Genomic DNA, 25,887 nt, shown 5'->3' with positions numbered 1-25,887 from the left:
AGCTTTTAATAAATAATTATCTGACACCCAAAGTTTTAATTTGATGCAAAATGAATAGAAGTCCATTACTGTATATAGTAACTATTAAGTCTAATATATATACCCTAGTAAGCTATAGTACTTTTTCCTTTGGGAAGGTACCATCTGTGCAGTCTGCAATTTTGTTGAAGAAAGATGTTGAATCTATTTAATATTTCTTGAAAAATAATTGATTTCTGTGCATTTTTTTTCCACACTGCATCAAATTAAGGTTGATTACGTCGATTAAGCATCATGAGGTGGAGCGTGAGGGGTGGTTCCCTATTTTTTATTTATTTATTTTTGTTGTTGCTGGGAGTTGGAACCCTATTAGTTAGGTTGCTTAATATTTATGCTAAGTACTCTTTAAAATACCAGAATAGGGAGGATGGTGTAGGTTTAAGTTTATTAGATTGATCAGTATTGCTGAACTATGAAATATTTTTTTTTGCATACAGGTATAACAGAATAGCTTTAGTGTAGTTGTTGTTTTAAACTTGAGTATGAACTTATACAAAATGCAGCAAGATATTTAAAAAACAGTTTTGTTGATTAAAAAACACTATATCGGATTCATATCGGTATCGGCAGATATCCAAATTTATGATATCGGTATCGGACATAAAAAAGTGGTATCGTGCCATCTCTAATATATATATATATATATATATATATATATATATATGTATGTATGTATGTATGTATGTATGTATATATATATATATATATATATATATATATATATATATATATATAACATCAGCAACATCAGGAAGAAGGAACACGAGAAGCTCGAGAAATACCAAGGGCTCAGAGAAGAGCTCGAGAGGATGTGGAGGGTGAAGGTAATGGTGGTCCCCGTGGTAATCGGAGCACTAGGTGCGGTGACTCCCAAGCTAGGCGAGTGGCTCCAGCAGATCCCGGGAATAACATCGGAGATCTCTGTCCAGAAGAGCGCAGTCCTGGGAACAGCTAAGATACTGCGCAGGACCCTCAAGCTCCCAGGCCTCTGGTAGAGGACCCGAGCTTGAAGGATAAACCGCCCACAGGGGCGTGCTGGGTGTTGTTATATATATATATATGTATATATATATATATATATATATATATATATATATATATATATATATATATATATATATATATATATATATATATATATTTGTGTGTGTGTGTGTACTTAATTACTGTGGTGTAGTATGTATGGCAACTGAGGAGGTCTTTATCAGTAGTAAAACTTTCACATTTTCTGCAGCCATCCAGTGGGCCAGATTGGAGTCTGTGTTGGGCCACTTCTGGACCCCAGACCTTATGTTTGACACCCCAGATCTAAAGCCCTAAATGGGTCGCGTAGTCTTCTTCTTTTCTTCCTTTTTGTTAATGAGCGAATAACAGACTACAACTTTGTTTTGTGGGCGCGTTCTTTTTTTTTTTTTGGACGTCACGTGGGCGGGGCTTCTCTGAATATTCATCAGCGAGTGGCTGAGGCGGCGCACGCGAGGAGAGAGCTGGAAGAAGCGCCGACGTCTCAGCGACACGCAACTGGAGGAGGATGTGAAAATTTGACATCTGTCAGCGCTGAACAGTGAGAGAGAGAGAGAGCAGCAGCAGCTGGAGTCACACACAGGCGGCGCGAGGCCGTGTGAAAACAAACTGCCCGCTTTTTAATGGTCTGACTTAAAGACGCGCACAGCTGTCCATCCGTCCGGTGAGCTGCAGACAGACACAGGCAGTCATGATGGACTCTATCTTAGACAGTTTAACAGCGGAGAAACTCTATCCGTCCGGAGGGACCAACCTGTTGGACCTGGAGGAACTCAGCGACGGAGATTTTCTCACTAATGTGGTGAGGCTTTTTTTTTTATTACATTTTTATCACCGCAAACTCTTAGTGCTCTTTCTCTTTCTATCTTTTTTTTTTCTTGCCATCTACGTTAAAATCAAACGCACCTACACTGCCTGTTCCGCCCGGAGCCGGACCTCAGGAGGGCGGTGTAGCTGTTAGATCCTGACAGACATCCGGGGCTCGTAACCTGTGCTCATAACCCCATGTGTGTACGTGTGTAGGGGTGTGTGTGTGTGTGTGTGTTTAATTGTGTAAACTAATGTGTTTACGAGATCGGGAACACACACAGGCTGGGGTGTTACTGGTTAACTTGCGTGTGTGTGTGTTCAGCTGGCAGATGTTGCAGCATTCACCAGCACACCTGACTATTAATTTAGTTTGTGTGAGTGTGTCAGTGTACTAGCTCTTTCACTACAATCTCAAGTGTTTTTATTTCATTAAATCTTAATCATTTTATAAAGAAAAAAGAAAATAGTCTTTAATCCCTCCTTTATTGTAATCTACCTAATTATTGTATTTATCTCGTGATGACTTCATCCGATTTCCAATCTGTCTTTTTATGCAACCTTGTGGAGTCATCAGTGATAACCCTAACCCCAATTCTGTGCTATCACTATATTTTTTACTTGTATTGTTATTTTATTTATTTAATTTTTTGGCAATCTTTCTGATTTAAAAAAACAAACCCCCAAACAAACATTTTTTGCTTCTCAGAAACATGGGGTTAGGATTGGGGCTGGTCATCATCACTCATGGCGACTTAAACCCCCGCACACCCGCGAGTCCAACGGCACCTGTTTCCCTCGGTGCTCTGAGCACATCCCCATCCTTGCAGAGACACCTCGTCTGTCACTATTACAAACAACAGGATGTGGCTGTATAGAATCATGGTTGTTCATCAGTAGCACCAACAGTAGATTTCTTGATATAGCAAAAGTGCTGCAACAGCAAGCCAGGATTTGATAAAGAATCAAGGGTTCAAATTGCTCCATGAATAGTGAGTCATTGTTATGTGGAGATTGTCTGTTTAACGCTGGCAGCCGAGCTCGTGTTTCTGGTTCTGCACTTTTTTTTTAGCCACACTGTTGAATGTAAACACAGTCAGAGTTAATAGTGATGAGAGGATCGATAAAAGCCTGTGAGCATGGCGGGACGCGTTCATCCTCGCCAAGTACAGTGAATGTGCGCCGTGCTCCAGAGAGTTCCTGCACCCTTCTCTTTAGGGACTTAATTGCTGCAAACCACAGAGGGCAGACTCTGTTAAGAGCAGCATCTTTTGTCTTTGTTTCCCTTCATTCGCTCACTCTTTTTCCACTTTGTGTCATCCCCACTTTCCATTTTTTAAACGCCACAGGTTTTTTAGGCAGACCTCTATTCTAGTCGGTGAGTCAGCCGAGCAGTCTGCTCGTGGTTTAAAACCCCACAACACTGTTCTAAATAAAGTAGTCCACTCTGCTGTGAAGCCACTAGGCTGGGCTGCACCACAGAGGACATGGGAAAGGATGCCTGATTAACTGAAATTTCAGTCTCTCTCAAGTCTGCAGCATGAGCTGAGAGTTCTGCATGCCGTTGGTTCATTTTTCCTTTTATTTATTTATTTTTTTTCAGGTGTATATAACTCTATTACTTTTCTGTAATAAATGAGTTCTTATTTAAACCCACAGTAATGTGCTTTTTTTGTTGTTGTTGTTTTTTTTTTTTTGCTTTCCTACTAACCATAGTAGGAAATTGCATATTTACTCCTTTTTGGCTCCATTTTAGTCTCAACCAACTTAGTTGCAGTTAACAAGTCTTTCATGTTACTTGTTGTCTTTTTATTCTCATTTAAAATAAAAATTACAATTCTTCTATGTTTATGTACAGAATTGTTTGAGATTGTGGTTTGTGCAGAGATGAGCAGAGAACTCTGTTATATATATATATATATATATATATATATATATATATATATATATATATATATATATATATATATATATATATATATATATATATATATATATATATAAGTGGCATTTATTACCACAATGGACAAGTTTTTAATAATGTGTTAAAAGCTGGAAGGCTCACTGCTTGGATGCAGGGAGACCTCAGCTCTTTGGTTTTTAATAGGCTGTGCACTGTGGTCCAGTCCAGCAGGGGTTTAAACATTTTTTGTTCTGCTTTTTATTTACCTTTTTACAGTATATAGCTTTTCATAGCCAGTGGGTACAAGAAATAGGTGTGGGCAGCAAGACAAAACAAAAATCAATTGTCAGCTAATGGGACAATTTACTGCAAATTACTGCCCGTGAAATGAATTTGCCGGGCCTGACAAAGAGCAGAGTGCGACCAAATATGAGCACAGACGTGGAGTTTTATTGATTTATCATTTTGAACTCATATAATTCCTCAAGCAAATTCCTCAAATTTCCAAACATAAGGTGTTTGTACAAGAAACCCTCCTCAGCTCTTCGTCTGATGACTACTGAATAATAACAAGAAAGAAAAATTAAGACACACGTAAGCATTAAGCGCGAATCACTTTAAAAACACAAGAGGCACGGTTAAACGGGAGTGTCCTTCGGCTACTGTTAAACCTTTACAGATGCTTTGATCATGCGTAGAGAGCACCAAATTACCACCTGCCAGCAACTCATAAATGTTCTCCTTAATCCTAAAGGAAATGAGATTGGAGGCACAGCTAATTATTTTCTCAGAATGGATTAATGTGCCTTTTATTTTATTTCGTAGTCATATGACCCACAGCTACATAAGGCAGGGGTAACGAAGTTGTAACTATGGCAACAACAATGCAGCCTGTTAACAACTTCAAGTATGAATAAAGAGAAGTAAAGCCATTGAAGTTTTTTTTTTTTTTTTACTATGTCTGCTTAATAAAATAAAAATCATTGATTAATTTTTAAAATCTTTTGCTTATAAATTGTTCAAAAGGCAAGATGAAAAATTTCTAGTATACATCCTGGTTAATCCACTAACCCTAAACTCAAATGTATCCAGATTACTCTCACACATGACAACAGAAGAAACAAGTGCTCACTTTGACGATGCTGTTTAACTTTATCACTTAAAATATTACAAAACTAAAATGAGTAATGGATAAACTGACATAGAAATCACTATATACACTACATGTGTGTGTGTGTGTGTGTATATATATATATATATATATATATATATATATATATATATATATATTATTAGTATGATATGCTGTTTTTTCAAGTTGAAAATCACACAAATTGAGCTCAAGCAGTAACACTGTTAAATATTTAGGCTGTAAAGCTTCTTTCTGCTCTAGTCTTTTCACCTTCCTCTCCATCCACACTCAATTCTTTTTTATTATTTATTTTATTTTATTCTATTCTACTCTCCATTCAGACCCTGTACTCCAGCTTTAAAAGGACACGCCCAACTTATTTGCGTACTGGCTGCCCATTGGCCGCTCAGCTGCCAGAAGGAATGTGTGCAGGCATGCAGCAAAGTGTGTGTGTTTGTGTGAGAAGAGAAGGAAAAATACTCTTCTGCTGTTTTATTGAGAACTATAGCTCATTTCATGTCTGTCTCACACACACACACACACACACACACACACACACACACACACACACACACACACACAATAACCACAGCTCCCTTTTCTCTTGCTCACAAATGTAGTTCAAGTGAGGCCAAATCCAGCCAACCCACTGCAGCCACACATCACCACATGAAGCCAAATACAGTAGAGAACATTACCATTTTCTTATCTGCGGCAGCCAGCGTTACAGGATAATGACATGATGTTTCCAGGTCTCTCAAAAATGCAGTTTCATTTTACACACAAAAAAAAGGTCTAGGGCAGTCATTCAGTATTTTACTGAATTTTAAAACCTGTTTGAAAACTCTACCAGTGCAGTGAAGGATAATTTCACCTGTTTCGTGATAAAGATGGAAGAAATTCCTTTAATCTAGGAAATATCTCCTACAGACTGGAGCAACCAGGAATTTTTTGGTATTTCTTTTTTCTTTTTTTTTTAAGCATGCAAAATAATCCCTGCTTTTATGTAAGGAAAAAAAAATCAAGGCTTAAATCAGAGAAAGCTAAACATAGACTAGACACATGAAACACACGTGCGGCTCATATAACTCATTTATAGGAAACACTTTAAACAAATGCATCAGGAAGAAATTTATTTCTTCACTTTGTCTGGATTTTTTTCTTATTTTTTTGAAGGCATAAGTCATGCGCATGGTCGGGTATGAGAACCAGATTTATTTCACTGTGGGATTCATTATAATGGACCTTAGTCCTGCAGGGTTTTGGACCTAAAACTGTCCAGGTTACTGCCAGCAATTATGTGAGCGTTTGAGCTAATGCTAACAACCGTTGCTGAGGCAGTGGCACAGAAGTGCATAATCAGAGAGGAGGTCTGCGTAATACAGGGAGTGCAGAATTATTAGGCAATAGAGCTGGGCGATAGAACGATAACGATATGTATCGCGATATAACTTTTACTCGATAGAGAAATTAAGCTATCGCGATAGACCTCGCCGCTCTTGTCCTCTTTAAAAAAAAAAAAAAAAAAAAAAAAAAAAGGTCAGCCAATCCAAATTAAGTAGCGCAGAGCCGAACCAATCACAGCCGCAGCGTCACATCGCGTGACTTGTTACGTACAGCACAAGTGCCAAGCCGCACGTGTGTTTGTTTGGGAAGCAGCCAGCGCATAATGGAGGAAATGAGTGTGCCGACTAGAAAAATCAACCGAGCGTGACCGAAGAGAAAACAGATGATGGTTCCAACGCCGGAGAGATTGTCGAACGGAAGAGCCATAGAAGCTCCGTAGTGTGAAGGTATTTCGGCTATTTCAAGTCTGACAAAAAACAGAGTAGCGTGCACTGTAAATTGTGCCGAAAGCAAGTCTGGAAATACAATAAACTGGTGCATGCGTCACACTGTGCGCCACGTTATTGTTTCGGTGAAATGAATTTCTACAATACTGTTACTGTTAATTCTACTCTCTGCAGTGTTTAAATGCTTACATATACACACAGTTACTGTCCCTCCACACATACGACTCGGTTCTGCTTCTATGCCCCAGCTTTGTTTACTTTTTCCCACCGAGGCTTCTAGACTTCTGATTGGCCAACATTTCTGCACGGTTAGGAATCTAGCGCCACCTGCTGCTTTGGCATGTTCATAGCAGCGTTTTCCTTCATTTCTGCCTTTATGTGTGGACGGGATTATTTTTTAAAACGAAAACGGAAAATCTCAGTTTTCAAAAACTGAGATTTTCCACACGTGTACGTGTACGTGTGGACGTAGCCTCAGTCTCTGAATGGAAGCGCTAATTCGTCATTCGGATTTTGTCAGACTAAAGTAACTGTTAAAAACTGTTTGAAAAGCTCAGCTATACAACAAGGAGAGATTGAGAATTTCCTTTTAGTTCTCAGTTTATTTGATATTGACAAAAGTTAGTCAGTTTTGTCTGTTCTTCTGTAAAACAAACTAAGATTTATTTTTAGAATTAATATTTTGTTTCTAAGTGGATTTGACAATTTAGTCGTCTGTTTCGTTTGTTCTATTTTGAAACTTAAACGCTTTAGCGGCTGCCTTTTGTGTAGTTTGCAATATTTGCCTTTATTTATCTGAAAAAGTCTCATGTTCCTTAAGTACATCTACCCTGTTGAACTTATTATGGGAAATAAATATTTAAATAAAAACAAGCTGCTGATTATTTCACATTTTACTTGTGAGCAACGGCACATTTAAATCTTACAAATATAGTTATTTGGCTTATATCGTGATAGATATCGTTATCGCCTGAAATGAAAAAAACATATCGTGATATGAAAAAATCTCATATCGCCCAGCTCTATTAGGCAAGTTGTATTTTTGAGGAATAATTTTATTATTGAACAACAACCATGTTCTCAATGAATCCAAAAAACTCATTAATATCAAAGCTGAATGTTTTTGGAAGTAGTTTTTAGTTTGTTTGTAGTTTTAGCTATTTTAGGGGGATATCTGTGTGTGCAGGTGACTATTACTGTGCATAATTATTAGGCAACTTAACAAAAAACAAATATATACCCATTTCAATTATTTATTTTTACCAGTGAAACCAATATAACATCTCCACATTCACAAATATACATTTCTGACATTCAAAAACAAAACAAAAACAAATCAGCGACCAATATAGCCACCTTTCTTTGCAAGGACACTCAAAAGCCTGCCATCCATGGATTCTGTCAGTGTTTTGATCTGTTCACCATCAACATTGCGTGCAGCAGCAACCACAGCCTCCCAGACACTGTTCAGAGAGGTGTACTGTTTTCCCTCCTTGTAAATCTCACATTTGATGATGGACCACAGGTTCTCAATGGGGTTCAGATCAGGTGAACAAGGAGGCCATGTCATTAGTTTTTCTTCTTTTATACCCTTTCTTGCCAGCCACGCTGTGGAGTACTTGGACGCGTGTGATGGAGCATTGTCCTGCATGAAAATCATGTTTTTCTTGAAGGATGCAGACTTCTTCCTGTACCACTGCTTGAAGAAGGTGTCTTCCAGAAACTGGCAGTAGGACTGGGAGTTGAGCTTGACTCCATCCTCAACCCGAAAAGGCCCCACAAGCTCATCTTTGATGATACCAGCCCAAACCAGTACTCCACCTCCACCTTGCTGGCGTCTGAGTCGGACTGGAGCTCTCTGCCCTTTACCAATCCAGCCACGGGCCCATCCATCTGGCCCATCAAGACTCACTCTCATTTCATCAGTCCATAAAACCTTAGAAAAACCAGTCTTGAGATATTTCTTGGCCCAGTCTTGACGTTTCAGCTTGTGTGTCTTGTTCAGTGGTGGTCGTCTTTCAGCCTTTCTTACCTTGGCCATGTCTCTGAGTATTGCACACCTTGTGCTTTTGGGCACTCCAGTGATGTTGCAGCTCTGAAATATGGCCAAACTGGTGGCAAGTGGCATCTTGGCAGCTGCACGCTTGACTTTTCCCAGTTCATGGGCAGTTATTTTGCGCCTTGGTTTTTCCACACGCTTCTTGCGACCCTGTTGACTATTTTGAATGAAACGCTTGATTGTTCGATGATCACGCTTCAGAAGCTTTGCAATTTTGAGACTGCTGCATCCCTCTGCAAGATATCTCACTATTTTTGACTTTTCTGAGCCTGTCAAGTCCTTCTTTTGACCCATTTTGCCAAAGGAAAGGACGTTGCCTAATAATTATGCACACCTGATATAGGGTGTTGATGTCATTAGACCACACCCCTTCTCATTACAGAGATGCACATCACCTAATATGCTTAATTGGTAGTAGGCTTTCGAGCCTATACAGCTTGGAGTAAGACAACATGCATGAAGAGGATGATGTGGACAAAATACTCATTTGCCTAATAATTCTGCACTCCCTGTATCCCTGCAGAATGCAGCAGGTTTGATACATTTAATAGTAGTTGTATTACTTCATGATTAGCTAAAGCATGGATTAATGAAGTCTGGAAGCTTTGATTACAAGTAGTCATTATGTTTTACCTATTAATTTACTTATGATACACAAGAAATACTTTCTTGCATAGGCCATTATAAACATTATTCATCAAATCCAAGTGCCAATTTTATATGTGTGTATGTATGAATTGATTGATTTGTTTATGGCTTGAGGACCCGAAGACAATTTTCCATTGATGTGGATAATAAAGTTATTCTATTCTATTCAAACCTCGAGACTTAAAAGTCGAGCCATCACAGATGGCCACTTGAGGTTGGTACAGGATGTGACTTTCCATAGACTTCCTTTTTAAAATGTCCAAATTTAGAGCAGAAATAAACATGTTTACAGTAAAAAATAAGATTTTTCTCTCTCTTGCTGAATTCCCCCTTCAGGACAACTGAATGGAAGTGAATTTCAATATAACATCCATCTATCTATCTATCCATTCCATTCTGCCACTCATCTGGGTCTGGGTCGTGGGGGTTGCAGTCTAGGTAGAGACTCCCAGCCTTCCCTCTCCCCAGCCACCTTTTCCACCTTATCTGGGAGACACTAAGTTGTTCCCAGGAAAGCTAAGAGATATAATCCCCCCAGCGTGTTGTAGGTTTGCCCCGGGACCTCCTCCCAGTAAGACATGCCCCAACCACCTCGTCCAGGAAATGTCCATGTGAAATACCCAGACCACCTCAACTGGCTCCCTTCAATGTGGAGAAGCATCGACTTTCTCTCAATTGACCAAGTTCCTTACACTATCTCAGTCTTCATAAAAGTGTGGTCCGGCTCTCTCTGGTGGTATGTGGGAAATCTCCAATTTTTTTTAAGATGAAATAATATACCATTGTGAAGATATGCAAAGACGACACGAGAGTTCCCGAGGCTCTTCTGGGAGCCGGAGTCAACTCCCTGAGCATGAGTTCTCTATGAAGAGTAGCCTTTCCTTATCCCCAGCGGTCACGGCCGCTACAGAGCGCTGGCGGACTAGTTTCCCTCGGCCTTAAAACTGCAAAGGCACACTGGTGCCACCATCCCAGCCACCATCGATGAGTCGTTGAGAATCGGTGGGGGCGCGGGAGATGCCATCGGTGAGTCAGGAACTATTGCTTGGATGCCGAACCTCCTAGTAGCCAGGAGAATGCGATCCGCTTCTTCTGCAAGTGAGTGGTAATCCTTCACAGCCAGCAGCGGGGAGTTGGCGAGGCCAGCTCGCACCGGCAACTGTCGGAGGAAGACGTGTGAAGAGGAATCTGCCGTCATCCGTTCCTAGCAAGGACGGTGTGCTCTCCATAAGCTTGAGTGCGGTACCATCATCCAGGCACGAGAGAGGGATTCTCGGGCAGCTCTGCATTTGAGAGGGAGTAGCACAACAGCAGCAGCGCCTTGAGAGCGGTGTATTTCCTTTGGGTGGGGGGATCCTGGAGGAGGGTCATCACACAGCAGGTGGACAGCGGATCCAGCGAGGCCACCACATGATGATATTTCGTGTCGACGGCTGAATTATCAGCGCCGGAGAAGCGCCCGATAAGACATCGTGAACGCTTCCTGGCCATCCGGTGAAACTGCTGGGAAGACAACGTTGGAGAAACGTTAACATTTTATTTGTACTGCATAATCTGCAGATTCTGACAGAAATCTGCAACTATCCTTTCATCAGGCCATCACTTAAAGACCGGATATCCCACCTGCTGTGAATGTTTTAATGCCGTACAGTTGTTATTATTATCACTTGAACCACTCCAGTGTGAGCTCACCACCTCTATATGACTTGTGCATTTAACTTAATGAGTAGCGTGGCCCACTTGATTGACAGGTGGCTGCAGTTGTGAGCTGTAGCTTCGCTAATTTGAATCAATGAACAGGACTACAGACTGTGGTGCTGGTGAATTTGAATGCAATTATCTAGTAAATTAAAGGGCTTAAGCTTTCAAAACATTCCTTTTATAAAGTAAGTAAATCTCCTTTGTCAACATTAATAGCAGGTATCAGTCTCTGTGTCTCTTGCACCTTGCTAAACAAGTTTACTAAAGTTAGCAGAAACGTAGCGCTCCACCATTTCATCTAAATTTCATGGTGACAGCCAGTATGCTTGATGGGAGGCCTCAACACAGTAGTCCACAAACCGCTGGGGGACGTCACAGCGGCTACATCCAACTTTTCTATGAAGCCTGTGATCAAATCCACATGATTGTCAGTGACAGTTTACAAGGCTACATGACTTCATAAAGATATTTTTCTTTCAGTGTATTTTCCTTTGGCCTTTTACATGTTGTTCTGAAGATTTTTACGATACTTTCCACTGCTGTATTCCCTCCATAATGACATACAGTTTTTGGCCTCAGTGATCCAAGTCTGTGCTTTCAGTCCTCGTAAAGATATAGGAGGTGGTTCTTCTTGCCTGTGAACTCTACTACCGCTGACTAGTGGCTAGGCAGTTTAGTCCATTTTTTTTCTGCCATCTTCACCTGAACCAGCGAGGTAGCTGTATGAAAGAGAGAAGAGAGAGATGTGTTAAGACTCCACACGGTTAATTACAGGCATAGCAGAGCTGCTCTCTACATTTATAATTACCCCATACCTCTGTCTTTCCCAGTTCTCTTTGTGTGGTTTATCTCTCAGCTTTGTCCCCTCTAATGACACATCAGCCCTGAAATGAGCTATAAAACTTGTCAACTGCTTTTTAACACTGTTTTCTTCTCTAAAGTGGATCTTTTCCCAGCAGAGAGGGGAAGCGTTTCAGGTAATAACAGGTTCAGACTTCGGCTCCTCCATTCACGGATGCAGATTTTTGAGGATCGAGTATCGAACCCGAAGACACTCTGTGTTTATTAAGCTCCCCAATAATAAAAGTATTCTTCTAGTGTGGCTGCGCTACACAGGGTGTTCTCGGTACAGATTATAAAATAGTTCATTGCGATAATAAATTAATTGCAAAGAAGGCAGTTCTAGGAATGGGAAATGTTGCCGGTGCGTTTGCCATTTGAATGTCAGGTAGTGCAGGTGTGATGCAGATTAGCATCGGTGCATTTAGCTCAGAGAAATTGTCAACTGAATATTGACCTTTAGTCTGAAAACGGATTGGTGGGGCACAAAAACATTGCTTTATCTGCGTGCATAAATTTACTTGTGGCCCACAAGTTAACTCTGTAGCTGCCACAACAACAGCTTGGCTTTCTCCATAGAGTCTTATTTGTGTCAGCAGCTCTTCACATGGTGGTGTGAGGGATGATTGATTGTAAAGGAGGTTGTTGCTGCTGCTGCTGTGTTGAGATGCAGGGACTTTTGGCAGCATCTGATTATTTCAGTTATTACATTTGGCTCAGTATTGTGGTGTATACATCTACACTCTACACAAACTGGAAAAACATTTATTAACATTAAAATGAAAGATTTCTTAAGTTGTCATCGCCACACCCCTCTTGCAGCATATTCCATTGCACGTGAAATTCACCCTCCAGGTTTTTTTTACCTTTAAGGTTTACCTGGAAGGATGAAACTTAGCCGAGTCTTGAAACTGCAGATTTCCCATTGTTTTTCTAGTGAAAGGAGTCTGCACATGTCCAGCCACAAGAGGAAAAAGGCTTATCAGCCAGAATACTTGAATGTGCAGGATGCAGGGGGGGAAAAAAGTCAGCGTGGCCGCGCATACATCAACCCAATGCCAGGTGATGGATAAGCAAAAGATTAACCTCACACAGGATTGTGCTTGTATTGGGTGAGAGCTGCATCGAAGGCTCCAGGTGTGTTGGAGGTAAGCAAGTGGAAAACAAACCAACCCCCCAAAAATAGAGTCGCTCTTCCAGCTGAATGCAAAACTGAAGCCAAATGTAGACAAATATGAAGTAAAACCCAACACAGTATAGCAGAATAAAGAGAAAACCACATATTGGCTGCACTGTTGAGCTAATGCAGCTACTAGAACTAATTTTAGATGCATAATGCTTCAATTATGGACCTTTCTCTGCTTTTTCTCTGTCCCTCTCTCTACATCACTCCCATTATGACCGCAATTAGGAAACTTTTCTCGATTTGTTTTTGAATAGGGTGGTTTTAAATGTGACCTATATTCCCTAATGGAGCAGTATTATAGGGGCAGTGTCGAGGTTACTTAAACTGATATTTTGATGGCATTTAGTGCAACAGGGCTTCTCTTGTCACGATGCATATGCTATTCCTGTATGTGTGTATGAATGGGCGAGTATGCACATGTGAAAGAGGATCACTGAGTGTATGCTAGACTGATACTAAGATATGAGCTAATATCTGGTCATTTTGGATTACTGTATACATGAGTTATATTCAAAAGGGAAAATGATGAGATGACTGCACCTTCTGCATTGTATTTCACCACTGAGTTAGGTTCACACTAGAGGGTGTTTTGGACCATCCATGTCAAAAGAGCAACCGCCAGGCCCTGCTAAACACAGTCCTTTACCGCAGGAGGTCTGCAGTGAAAGACTTTGCACCTCGGGAAAACTGCACAAAAGCCACAGGGAGGACGACGGGTGGCCAAGACCCCGCAGGTTCACTGCTACAGAAACCTTGACTTTACTTCTTGTTCATAGATGTTTTTGACCTGAGGCTTGGCTTATGCTGTCTTGGCTTCAACTGCACTAAGCAGCGACTGCGTTTTTATTGGAATTTGCATGACTATAAACAGAAGGAGTTTGCTGAGTTTATAATAGGCAGCACAGTCATGTAGTGGTTAGCACTGTCTCCCTGTAGCTAGAAGGTTCTGGGTTCATGTCTGCCTTTCTGGCAACCTGTCCAGGGTTTACCCAGTCGTTTGCCTTAGGATAGGGCAAACCCAGAGGTGGATAGGTAGTAAAGGAAGTGAAAGTATGGATGAATTCAAAACACAAGATTAAAAGAGAGCGACATTGAGAATGTGAATATGGAACAGAAAGCTTTTTATTTGATGGAGCCACCGTCCTGGACAAACTGCGCTGTTGTTTGCACGCTGATTTGGAACCAACTAAACTTTTCATATCATAGCGTGAGCTATATATCATTCGGGTTCTTGCGTATGTACACACTTCTTTTTTGCCTGGAGGTTCAGTGAGCCTTGAGGTTCAGGTACAAAAATTGATCTGGTTCATGGACTTCCTTTTATCTTTTTTTTTTTTTACTCCAGCGGACCATGACTCACACATGCGTAGGTGGGTTTAAAAGATGCATGTGTTGATATAGGACAGAAATACATATAATTACAGTTGCCGTTGTGTGCAGGACTATTTCCTGGCTTACTGTCAAGGCCACCCGGAGCACCTCAGTGTAGCAGAGATCTTTAAAATTTTCATTTGCACCTGTACATCTGCTGCATGTCTGCTGAACCTCCAAATCCCGAACCTTCCTCCCTACTTCCAAACCTAACTGTCCCCCTGTGAAAAAAGTAACTTCCCTCATTGTTAAATCATGAATTAACAGTTATTAACCACATTTTTCTTAGAAACTTGAGTTTAATGTCACCAGTCACACTCCGTCCTGATTGCTGCCAGTCCTCTTGAGTCACGAAATCATTTAAATACAACATGTCTGATAAAGTGAAATAGGCTTGATCTAAAGAAACAGATAAGAAACAAAGTTATTGACATCTATCATTCTGAAAAGGCTTATAAAGTAATTTCTATGGCTTTGGGACTCCAGTGAACCACAGTGACAGCCATTATCCACAAATGGAGAATACCTGGATCAGTGGTGAACCTTCCCAGGAGATGACTGCTTAACAAAATGACTTCAAGAGTGCATCGACGACTCATCCAGGAGCTCACAAAAGAACCCAGAACAAGATCTAAGGAACTGCAGGTCTCACTTGCATCAGTTAAGCGAGCTCTGCAGAGTTTTTTTTTTTAATGTTTTTTGATGGATACATTCAGCAACATTTGAATAAAGCCAATTAATAAAAGTCAGATATACTTTTGAAGAGGTTAAATCTGTTAAAAGTAAATTGCTCATGTGAGCTCTATCTGATAGTATTAATTCACAGGGGGAAAAAAATTCCCCCATAATAGACAGACACGGGAATCTAATCATAACAGGAACGCTTAGAAAGTAATGTTTACCTATCAAATTTAAAATGTGCTCTAAAACTTAGTGTTTATGTCAGCTCCGTTGGTAGCCCTCAGTCGGTTTCTTACAGTTCTTACAAGCCCTTTCCCTCCGTGCATATGATCCATTGTTAGTATTTGAAATATTGAGGTAAGCCTTGTATTTATTGTCCCAATCATGTCTTTATTGTTGCTCCTGCACTGATTTTATCTGTTGTGACACTTCTGGCAGTTCTGGGAGCTTCGCTTAAGCTAATTTCCAGGAATAAAACATGTAAATCAACTTTTGTGTTTCTTGCTAATTAAATCAAGTTATTTCTGTCACTGTGTCTGAAGAGCCTCCAAGCAGTGTGTTGATGGGTTTCCAACCAACCCATGTGTATGTGCGCATAGGCTTTGGTTCAGCTTTTCCCATGTTTTCTGAAGACCAGGGTGACTCATATCGTGTGTGTGTGTGCGTATTTATGTGTGCATAAACCAGTGAAATCAGAGCACCGTGCTGTCCCTTGCTTCCAGAACACCGTCTCTCTCTGCTCAGTGACTCATTCATCCAGACTAGAGGATTAATCTGTCAATGCTGTTTCCCATTGACTGACTCTTCGTGTCATCAACACAGCCTATGTTGTCTTGTTTCTGACACTGAGAGATAAGTCTGTCGTAGAACTGAAACTATAGGTCCATTATTTGATGAGTCGATTTGCAGAAAATGAAGTAATTTTCCAGCTATTTTCTTGTCCCAGCTTATCTAAGGTTGCCACTTTTGTCTTTTTTATATCACTGAAAGCTGGATGTTTTCAGATTTGCACTGTTGGTTGGAGAAAGAAAAGCATTTGAGCGCCATACCTTGAGCCCATCTTCCCTTGTCTTTATCCTTGTGCTTTTCATTGAACGTTGAATTGCATGAGGTTCATTGTACCAGAGTGGTTTTATAAAGTAACGTCAGCTAAATACTCCTTTGTCTGTGTCTGTTTCTGTATATGTTTTCCAGCCTTTCTCGGGTGACCAGATGGACGACTTCAGCAGTGAATTATTTAACAGTTTCTTCGACGACCATGTATTAGAGCGACCCCTACTGGCAGAAAGACCTTCATTTTTACACATTGACATGGACAGCAGCCCAGGTGAGCTCCTCTTGTTTTATTATGAGAGATAATCCAAATCCACCTGTCACACCCACCCACACACAGCTCCTTATGGCTGGGCTTTTTTTGCTCCGTATCATCCCTTTTAGTTGTTTAGTTCTCACTTGTTTTCCGTAATCACCAGTAATTCCAGGAGCACTGATTGATCCTTGGATCGAATACACATGGGTACAGCACCAGGTTGGACTTACGTATGCTGGTATGATGACAATAGCTATTGAACTGTAAGCTAAGGCCAGTTGCTGCAATTCATTTGCTGTGTGTTTCCATTCTTTGTACTCTTCTTTGGCGCAGTAATAACAGATGTCTGGAGCCGCGACTCAAGAGAGCACCGCAGTTCTTTTTTTGTTGGTCTTTGTTCATTGAGGGCAGCCCAGAACTGTACATTTACCTCTTTTTCACCAATGAAGCACCAATCCTGGTGCCTACTCTAGAACCAGTTTCATGCATTTTCACCAAATGACTGGCGCCAGGGCCAGAATTGCTGGGCACAAGTTAGAAAGTTGGAACCAGTCACATCTGTGGTTATGGGAAAAGCCACTGTAAGAAGTTCACCGTTCAAACCTGTCTAAAGGTCAGAACTAGCTCAACTGTGGCAACCATATCATTGCTTTAGCCAACCTTTGGGGAGAAAAGTCCCCAGTCTCATTACTTGGGTTGAATCAAAAGCCTTCTCTGACATCAGCGCTGGCTCCTTCTGTGCCCAAGAGTTCAAATTTCATGATATGAGAGCCAGCTTTTGTTGCCAAAGTCTGACTTCCAGAACTCCTGCCTGTGGAACGGAACAGATTAAACTCACTTGTTACTGGATCTTGTTTATCAGCTCAAAGTTATTGCAAAATAGGCGCTCACAGCCTGTGGAAGCTGTCATCAGCTCATCACTTGAGACAAATGAGTGTCACTGTTAGTCGTTGCCATAGTCACAAAGTCATTAGAATGATTAGAAGAAAGGACAAAAAGCAGGATGTTATGTTATTATCATGTCTCAAGAACGCCTGAGTCACTTTTACATTAAAGTCTTAACAGCACTCTCACTATGTATGGACATATGTATATGTACTACATGTGGATATGTACATAGCATCATGAATGTATACATTTATCCAGAAAATAGTACTTTTAGTACTCTGGAAAAGTTTATTCTAATGAGTTTGGTAGTCACTATTTGGCATGACCACCTTTATTCTGAACTCTTTTAGTCAGCTTTCCTTTAATTTCTTTAAGTAGTCTTCAGGAATAGTTCTCAAGGCTTGTTGAAGGACATTCAAACCTCTTCTTTGAACGTTGGCTGCCTTTTCCCTCTGTCCTCTGTCAAGATGTTCCCACACAGTTTCAGTAATGTTGAGGCCTGAGCTCTGGGGAGGTCAATCCATGACTGGTACTGTATGCTTTTACTGCATTGATAGTGTGTTTTGCATCATTGTCATACTGAACAATGAAGCTGTTCCTGATTAGTTGCTTTTCAGATGGTATTGCATTGTGAATCACAATCTGATGGTGCATTTCTGTGGTCATAATTGCATCAGTTTCGGCAGGAACTCCAGCACCACTGGTTGAAATTCAGCCCCAAACCATGATAGGGCCTCCACCGTGTTTTACAGATGACTGTAGACACTCACTGTTGTACCTCTCTCATAACCTCTTCCACATATCCTGACAATGATTCTAACCACATTTGAATTCATCACTCCATCAGACCTGTTGCCACTGATTTTCAGTCCAGTTCTTGTGTAATTTGGCATATGTCAGCCTTTTCTCCTCATTTCTCTTTCTTAAGAATGACTTCCTTGTTATCCTTCCACTGAGACAATTTGTAATGAGCCTTCGCTGAACAATAGCTGATCACCTAAAAGTTCAGTATCATCTCTCAGGTCCTGTGTCAGGTCTTTGCTGGATTTTTCCTGTTTCCTACGGACATGAGTTGCAGATACTGTTCATCCAAAGTGATTTTTTTTAGGTCTGCTTCTTCTTCTTTTGTTCTCAATTATTTCCTCAAGATTTTAAGGATACACTCAACTTCATGTTGAGATATGGCAAATTTTCAGCTAATACCTCTTTGGGAATCAGCTTGTTGGTGCAACAATACTTTTTTAATCCTGTGTTATTGTTGACATTCTTCATAGATTTAACTATGAAGAAATGGGAACAAATGATGTGTTTTTGTGACAGTCTCCTAGCAACAAAGTGCCTAAAGATACAATTTAAAATGGGTTCTTTGCTACATTTTTTTTTATTTGTAGGATCAACACTGGTTCATCCTTTGAGTTGTTACATGGCTTAATAAACAAAACATTCCTGTGACAATAGTCATGACTGGACTGATAATAGGTCAAAAGGGAGCCAAAGGGAAATTGTTGAAAGACCTTGGAGAACTATCGCTCCTTGGAAGCAAACTATAAAGAAATGATAGGTAGCTCGAGACTTATGCACAGCACTGGGAGTAATTGTGAGAGTCTTAAATCTTGGACATCATGAAGTTCCCAGCAGATTTTTCTGTCTAATTAAAGAAAATCATGAATATTGAGGGGCAGCATTCATGAGGAACCCGTGCTCTCATGATCATCATCGATTAAGGCCTTAATGACAAGATATGTCTTAATAGCTATCACTGATGCAGCCAAGAGACCGGAAGAGCACTGCAGTGACACCGCTCATTCATGAGGTGTCGGGCACTGAACTGGCTTTGTGGCTTCCTTCTGTAATCGTGCTGTCATGTTATAACTCTGTATTTACATGACAGAGAGTGTGACTGAAATCTTTTTAAAAATTGGAACTGAAAACAATTGACTCAGAAGATGAGAAAGCTCTCAAATATGCACACACAGAGCTTGCACTGCTACATTTTCCATCCTTGTGAGACGGCCTTGTTAATCTCACAGATATTCAAGCAGAGCACAGCTACTCCTTGAGTGAAGACTCAGCCCCCCAGAGCCCAGCCCTGTCAGTCAAAATGGACCAAGACTCTGGTAAGTTTGATCTTTTCATTATTTCTTAGCCTTGGCTTCTTTTTAAACCGCTCAGAGCCAAGCAAAGCTCTCCTGCTGATGTTTAGTCTGGCTCTTTATCACGCTGGCTGTCCCCTGGTTATCTGGTTGGCTCAGGTTTCTGCCTGATATAACACATAGCAGGCAGCCTGACCCTCTCTGCTGCCTGTCAACTGTCGTGCACTTCGATTGGCTCAATCCTGTCATATATAATCAATGGCTTAACGATCCACTTGCACTTTGTGTGCAAGTTGAGGAGAAATGTTGCATATTCTGAGTCCTGCTTTCTTCACCTTCCTCTGTCTATTCCTGACTCATCTTCCTCATTATCCCTACCCTCCCTGTCTGCGTCTCTACCTGTCTCGCTCTCGCGCCGTCTGTCTGGGTGCTGTCTGTTCTCCGTTTGTCCCGGGGATCCTGCTGTATGAACCCAGTATGAGCAGCTTTCCTCCAGCTAAGCCCTGCCCACCTAACACACACAGACACACACACACACACACAGACACACGCACACACACACAGACGCACACAACACTATGACAAGCGTATGGTTTTAAATCTGCAGCTTTAGCCGGAGCCAGCGGAAACTCTCTCTCTCTCTCTTCTGTCAGGTTATCTCTCTCGTTCTCTCTCCTTTTCTCTGTCTCTCTGATGCCTGTTTATCTTCTTTTGCTTCTCTGTCTCCTGTAATCCAATAAAATCCACTTCATTCGTATAAATATCAAATTATCTGCACTGCCAAAATGCCACAATTTCTTGAAAAAAAAAAAGCACAATCCTTGATGGACAGATAATACTTTGCTCCTGAGAGAGAGAAAGAGAGAGGGACAAAGGATGAAGTCATATCAGGCTGAATAAATCAGTTTACAGTGACAGTCACTCCGGTCGGTCCAAACTTCAAACAAAATATGAATATCTGCACAGTGATTCAAACCCAAACAGGAAAATGGAAAAGAAATACAGCATTAAATATTTGATATTGCACAATTAAAAAAATTGCTTAGTTGTGATTTCATGGTACTTTGTGGATATTCTTTTCTTTATTTCTTCACTGTGCAGTTGGAGCACTATCAGTTCACATATGGTGCACACACACACACATTGACAAACCCACGTTGTATGCATTTGTTATTGGACATGTGCATGCATGCATTTTACAACCCGCATCTGCTGCATGGTGCCTTAATATTTCACTCTAGAGGCAGCGTTCGAAAGTTTTAAAGGGAAATGGTACAATATCGCTTAACCAACTGTGCCCTAACATGCCTTTTCCGCTTGTACACTGGCACAAAAATAAGACGCTGCAAGACTATGTTAATGTTGCTTTGCTTTTCTTTTAGGACGACAACATCTTGTCTTCTTCTCTGCTTTTGCATGAATGTTAAAAAGTTCTCCCACGCGTCTCTGGCAAGCAAATGGCAAACCCAGCAATGTGTTATAAATAATCATAAAACGGATTTAGTCCCTGTTTTCCAGCATTTCCTTTTAACCTTAACGTGGTTATACTGGAGAGGATGACCAAAAGGGGTTTTACTGTGTGCAGCGGCGGTGAAAGAAAACTGTCTTGCATGCAGCTGGTTGTACATGTTGTCTCAGCGGTTTAAGAAGCTTTTAAGAAGTTTTTTTTTAGCATTAGCTACTATATTAGGCTCTGTTTTATGCACAGTGCTGTGCCTGTTGAATAAAGAGCTGCATGTCAGATTAGGCCACTTGTTGAATGCTCAATTTTCACTTCTAGATTTGACACTTTTCACAATGACAGATAAGTTGTGGCACTCCTGGACTATTAGCTGTCATATTGGCATGTAGCAGTGTTTTGACAAGACTGCTGCATCTGAGAAGTTCTGCGGTATCGCTGCATGAATGACTTTTCAGGGTTGGACTTCTGCGCACAGTTCCATTGCTGTGTGTTATTGCTTATGCAGTTTGGAGAAGGGGACTTTGATAATAATAATAAAAAAAATGCACATGTGGTCACAGCACATGTCTTGTGAGATTCCAGGCCATTTAGCGTGCATGCTAAAATGTTTCTGAGACGGCAAGTCTTGGTCATAAATCCTAGTATCTCAGTTCCCAGAATCAAACTCTAATCCTTGCAGCCTTGCCAAAGATGCGCACATCCTTGCAGGCCTTTCCAGCTTCAAACGAGAGCACGGCAGTAGAGCAGCTGCTTGTTTGTCACGATGAGTCAGGTTAATTAAGCACCAAGAGGTGTTAGACGTTTTTGACCTTTCAGAAAGCACGTCAGTTCTGAATGAAGGGATTTGTGGATCTTAGTGTGCTTTGTTGGACAAGAAGGTCCTGTCCAATTAGAATTACAATGATGGGTAAAACAGTGGATGCAAGGATCATGTAGCACTCACAGACAAGATCAGACTTATTTGACACCCACTGCTGGGCTGTTTATACGAGAAGCGTCCTGATAAACACCCAGAAAAAGTTGCCCCTATTGCCCCAGCAAGTATCACCCATGTTGCATTGCTTGAATTGCACAGTGGTTGATAAAAGTGAGATCAGATATTAGCCTGATGAACTGCATCCAGGCCACTTTTGTCTTAAAGTACCCATCACATACAGTGAACACAGCACACAATAGATGGAAGGTCATTACGGTTTATATGGAAATCAAGAAATCAGTTAGTGCTTACTTAGCCTCAGTCTACAACAGCAACGTATCACTGTAACAATAAAAGATTATGATGTCCTCCTATTTGGGCGGTTCCCAACAAATCAAGTCAGTTCAATCCTATTTTATTTATATAGCACCAAATTGCAACAGCAGTCACCTCAAACTCATTTTACATCACGGCCCACTTTGATTTTAGGTGAGGCACACTGGGGAAACTGCCCTCTCTATTAGTGTAAAGAAGTTTAACTTCAATTTAATCTCCCAGTTATCTCAATGTAAGAAACAGAAGTGCGATTTCACCAGCACATTTTTAGTTTTTGTGATAAAGAAATGTTGCTGTAGTAAACAAAAGAAATCTGTCAGCACGACTGTTTGGGCTTAAACTGTAAGAAATAAATGTGTAAAATTACAGCCAAAGTTTTGGCAGCTGACTGCCCAGACTGTTAATTCACAAAAATGTCCTGTTTTATTTATTTATTTATTGCACTGTGAACACAGTGTAAAAATTCAAAATTTATGTAGCCCACGGTGAAAAAAAATCATTTTTTCTGTCATTTAATTGTTTATCTGAATGGCTGTGGTGGACAGAGAGGCAGAGATTAATAATAACTAATGATTAACTTATAAACACAGAGAGAGTTAAAAGAGGTGAGTGAAGAAGAACCACTCAATGCATCATGGGAAGTCTCCAGCAGCTTAGGGCTATTGGAACATCAATAAGGGAGGATTCAGGGTCACCTGATCCAGCCCTAACTACAAGCTTTGTCAAAAAGGAAAGTTTTAAGCCTAATCTTAAAAGTAGAGACGGTGTCTGTCTCCTGAATCTAAACTGGGAGTTGGTTCCATAGAAGAGGGGCCTGAAAGTTGAAGGCTCTGCTGCTTAAAATCAGTAGTGATCAAATGTGGTTTGGTGGTTTCTGGAGGTCTTCAAGGGTCACTTGGCTGCCTTGCTTTGTTGTTACTGCAGGACTCACACTGCTTCCAGCAGAACACAACAGCGTACAGATTGTCTGTGGTCATTTTAAACTTTCTTTCTTCCTCTCAGCGTGTGGTCTTTGTTGTTGTTGTTGTGCCTCTTATTCGGTTAAAGAGAAGCTGCGTGTTTTACTGCAGCTCCTTTTTGCGCTGATCCATTGAATGTTTTAATGCTACTGCTGCCCCGCTGAGATCAAACACAGCAACCACCTCGCCTCCATTAACCCCCCGTGGTGACTGCCAGGAGCCATTTGGTCATTAACGCCGGATTTCTTACCTGAGCTTACAGCAATTTACCCACACAGGAAGACCTTTAAAGCTTTCTTTCTTTTTTTTAATTAACAACATTCAACGAAATTCCAAAACGTGGAGAGTGAAACAATTGGTTTTACTTGTCCTAAACCTTACATTTACATTTAGACAAGTGTGTCACTGTGATGTCAGTGGAAATATCACAGTGGCCTCTCCGTGTTCAGGACCATTTTCTTATGCATTGGCTAACAGCTAAGAGCTTCTGGTATTCATTAAAAAAAACAGTGTTAGAGGACTTAACGAGGGCAGGAGGCTTAACGAGACTCAGGCGAGCAGCAGGACTGGCCTCATTAAGGAGAGGACTCTTTCTGATAGGCAGGATGTGTGGCATAGGTAAATGTCGGATCCACCCCCAAAACTGGATTCCTGTCTTCCTCCTGATGCCTTTTGTGCGCTCGTTGATTTCCTAAAACATTTCAGGCTCACGTTGCTAATCAGCAACATTAGCGGCGAATGATATTTTTCACAGGTAGCTGAGCCGTAATGAGTGTGAGATCATGCAGGAGTCGGGGCAGCATGGAAAAAAATACTGAAGTGGGACTAATGAGCTGTTTGGGGTGGGGTCCTCGCACTGCCAGTGGAGGTTTTTATCCAGCTACATTATCATTATCATCACTTCTATGGCAGTTACGCTTGCTAAAGGGACGTCTATTACAGTGATGCCGTGGCGTGGAAAAATGCGATTAACTGATTAGGCATTTGCTTTTTGCTTCACTGCAGTCAGATAAAAACCAAAAAATGTTAGGATTTCCTGCTTTTAACTGTTTTTTTCTGACTTTTGAGGAGTTGGGGGCCTGTTGATGGGACAAAACAAGATATTTTGAGATGTCACCTCAACCTTCAGGAAGTAATAACAGGGATGTTTTTCATCAATTCGCAGACCTAAGGACCTTTTTTGTGTAGAATAATTGAATAAATTAGGAATAAAAGCGCAGCGATTGTTAGCTGCAGCCTTGGACTTAAGCTCTTCCAGCTCAAGGGGGAAGTGCTGCGGTTGGACTTATTAAGCCCAATTTTCTACGCTCATGTACTACCTACTGATGTACAAACTCAGATAATGCACAGTCCATTGATGGCAATAATTCGTCCCTCTATTGCCTGCATCGCTTTGAACATTCAGTCAAGTATAGGCTAAAAGGCAGATTTTTATAGGGTTGAGAGACCCTTGTGATTTCAGAAGCAAATGGCTATCCATGTTTGTGCCCACTGTGATTGAACTATTGGGTTCAAATAATCAGCAGCAAGTAGATTTAGATATATTGTAGCTCATAATGCTTCTTATCATTGTTTTTCACTGCCCTGAGGTGTTTATTCCTCACATGGCTGCTGACTTTGGGCGTTACCCACACGCCCAAAGTCAGCAGCCATGTGATTTATTCTCTCTCTGCTGTAGTGATGGACAGGATACAGACACAAAAGCACGCAAGCAGCTGTCTGATTGGGAATACACCTCCGTCCCCCCTCTTTGCTCTCACCAATCACGCACACACTCACGGCTTGTAAACTTCAGTCCGTTTTTTACCAGCACAATGTTGCTAGGAAACCAGGATGTGATTAACGTGACGTTCACACACACAGACGCATGCACGAAAAAGCAAAAGCCCTCTTTCAATGCACCAGGGGAGCCTTTAGGATGCGTGTTTGATGCGACAAACATCAAAGTCACTGGCGTGGCGTTCGTGTGTCAGTGCTGACATAATGAAACATCCTCACTCCTCCCTGTCTGCCCGCAGTTAACTCTTTAAAAGTTGTGTCGTGGTTTCGCTTTTAACGTTGTAGGAAGAAAACTTTTAATGCGTGACTTTTGCCTAATTATGCCCCGTGGAGCAGCTCACCTTTAAAGGGCCTTAATTCAAAGCATGTGCAGCTGACCCTTTAATTCTGGTTAGACATACTCGTATGTCCCAGGGTTATAAGCGCTGTTCAAATAAACAGGACAGTTGTATTGAAAATTTCCATTTGAAAGCTCGCGGAGCCTTTTAGACTTTAACTTTTAGACCTTCACTCACTCTTAGGAGTAGATTCAGAAATAGGTACATTAGAGGGACAGTTCAGGTTTGAGCAGTTTGGAGACAAAGTTAAAGAGGCACAAGATGGTGCGGGCAGGTGCAGAGGTGAAGATAAGGGAAGAAGCCACAACTAGGACCTGTCTTCTAAGGCTAAGAAATACTTCCTAAGCACTGATCAGCCTCCTGAGAACTAGGGAGGCCAGGAGGTTGCTGTCACCAATGCATCCATTCTGAGACATTAGGTGAAATAAAAGGCGACAAAACTTATCTTTCTTTCTTTCTTTCTTTCTTTCTTTCTTTCTTTCTTTCTTTCTTTCTTTCTTTCTTTCTTTCTTTCTTTCTTTCTCTCCTTCATAAGCTGAGGTGTGGCATTTGGCATGTGTAGTTGGCATTCTTCCAGTGACTGTGTGGGTTCTCTCCAGGTACTCGGCTTCCTCCCACAGTTCA

General features: G+C 41.1%; 1 protein-coding gene across 2 annotated transcripts in view; it reads left to right on the top strand.

Annotated features, from left to right (window-relative positions):
* Positions 1-1,521: 1,521 nt before the first annotated feature.
* The window catches only part of creb3l1 (cAMP responsive element binding protein 3-like 1), a 38,173-nt gene continuing 13,807 nt past the window's right edge, over positions 1,522-25,887 (top strand). The window contains exons 1-3 of one of the 2 annotated variants that reach the window (XM_085447601.1): positions 1,522-1,864; positions 16,378-16,510; positions 19,411-19,497. In XM_085447601.1, coding sequence (XP_085303727.1) covers positions 1,754-1,864; positions 16,378-16,510; positions 19,411-19,497 — 331 coding nt within the window. In that variant the 5' untranslated portion in view covers positions 1,522-1,753. The remainder of the gene's footprint in view (positions 1,865-16,377; positions 16,511-19,410; positions 19,498-25,887) is intronic. The other variant, XM_085447602.1, reaches the window with a different exon arrangement.

This window comes from Copadichromis virginalis, linkage group LG23 (assembly GCF_057382275.1).
Source record: "Copadichromis virginalis isolate Kocher_CV1m ecotype Utaka linkage group LG23, C_Virginalis_male_GT1.1, whole genome shotgun sequence".
Lineage (NCBI taxonomy): Eukaryota > Metazoa > Chordata > Actinopteri > Cichliformes > Cichlidae > Copadichromis > Copadichromis virginalis.
This window is presented reverse-complemented; position numbering and strand designations above follow the sequence as displayed.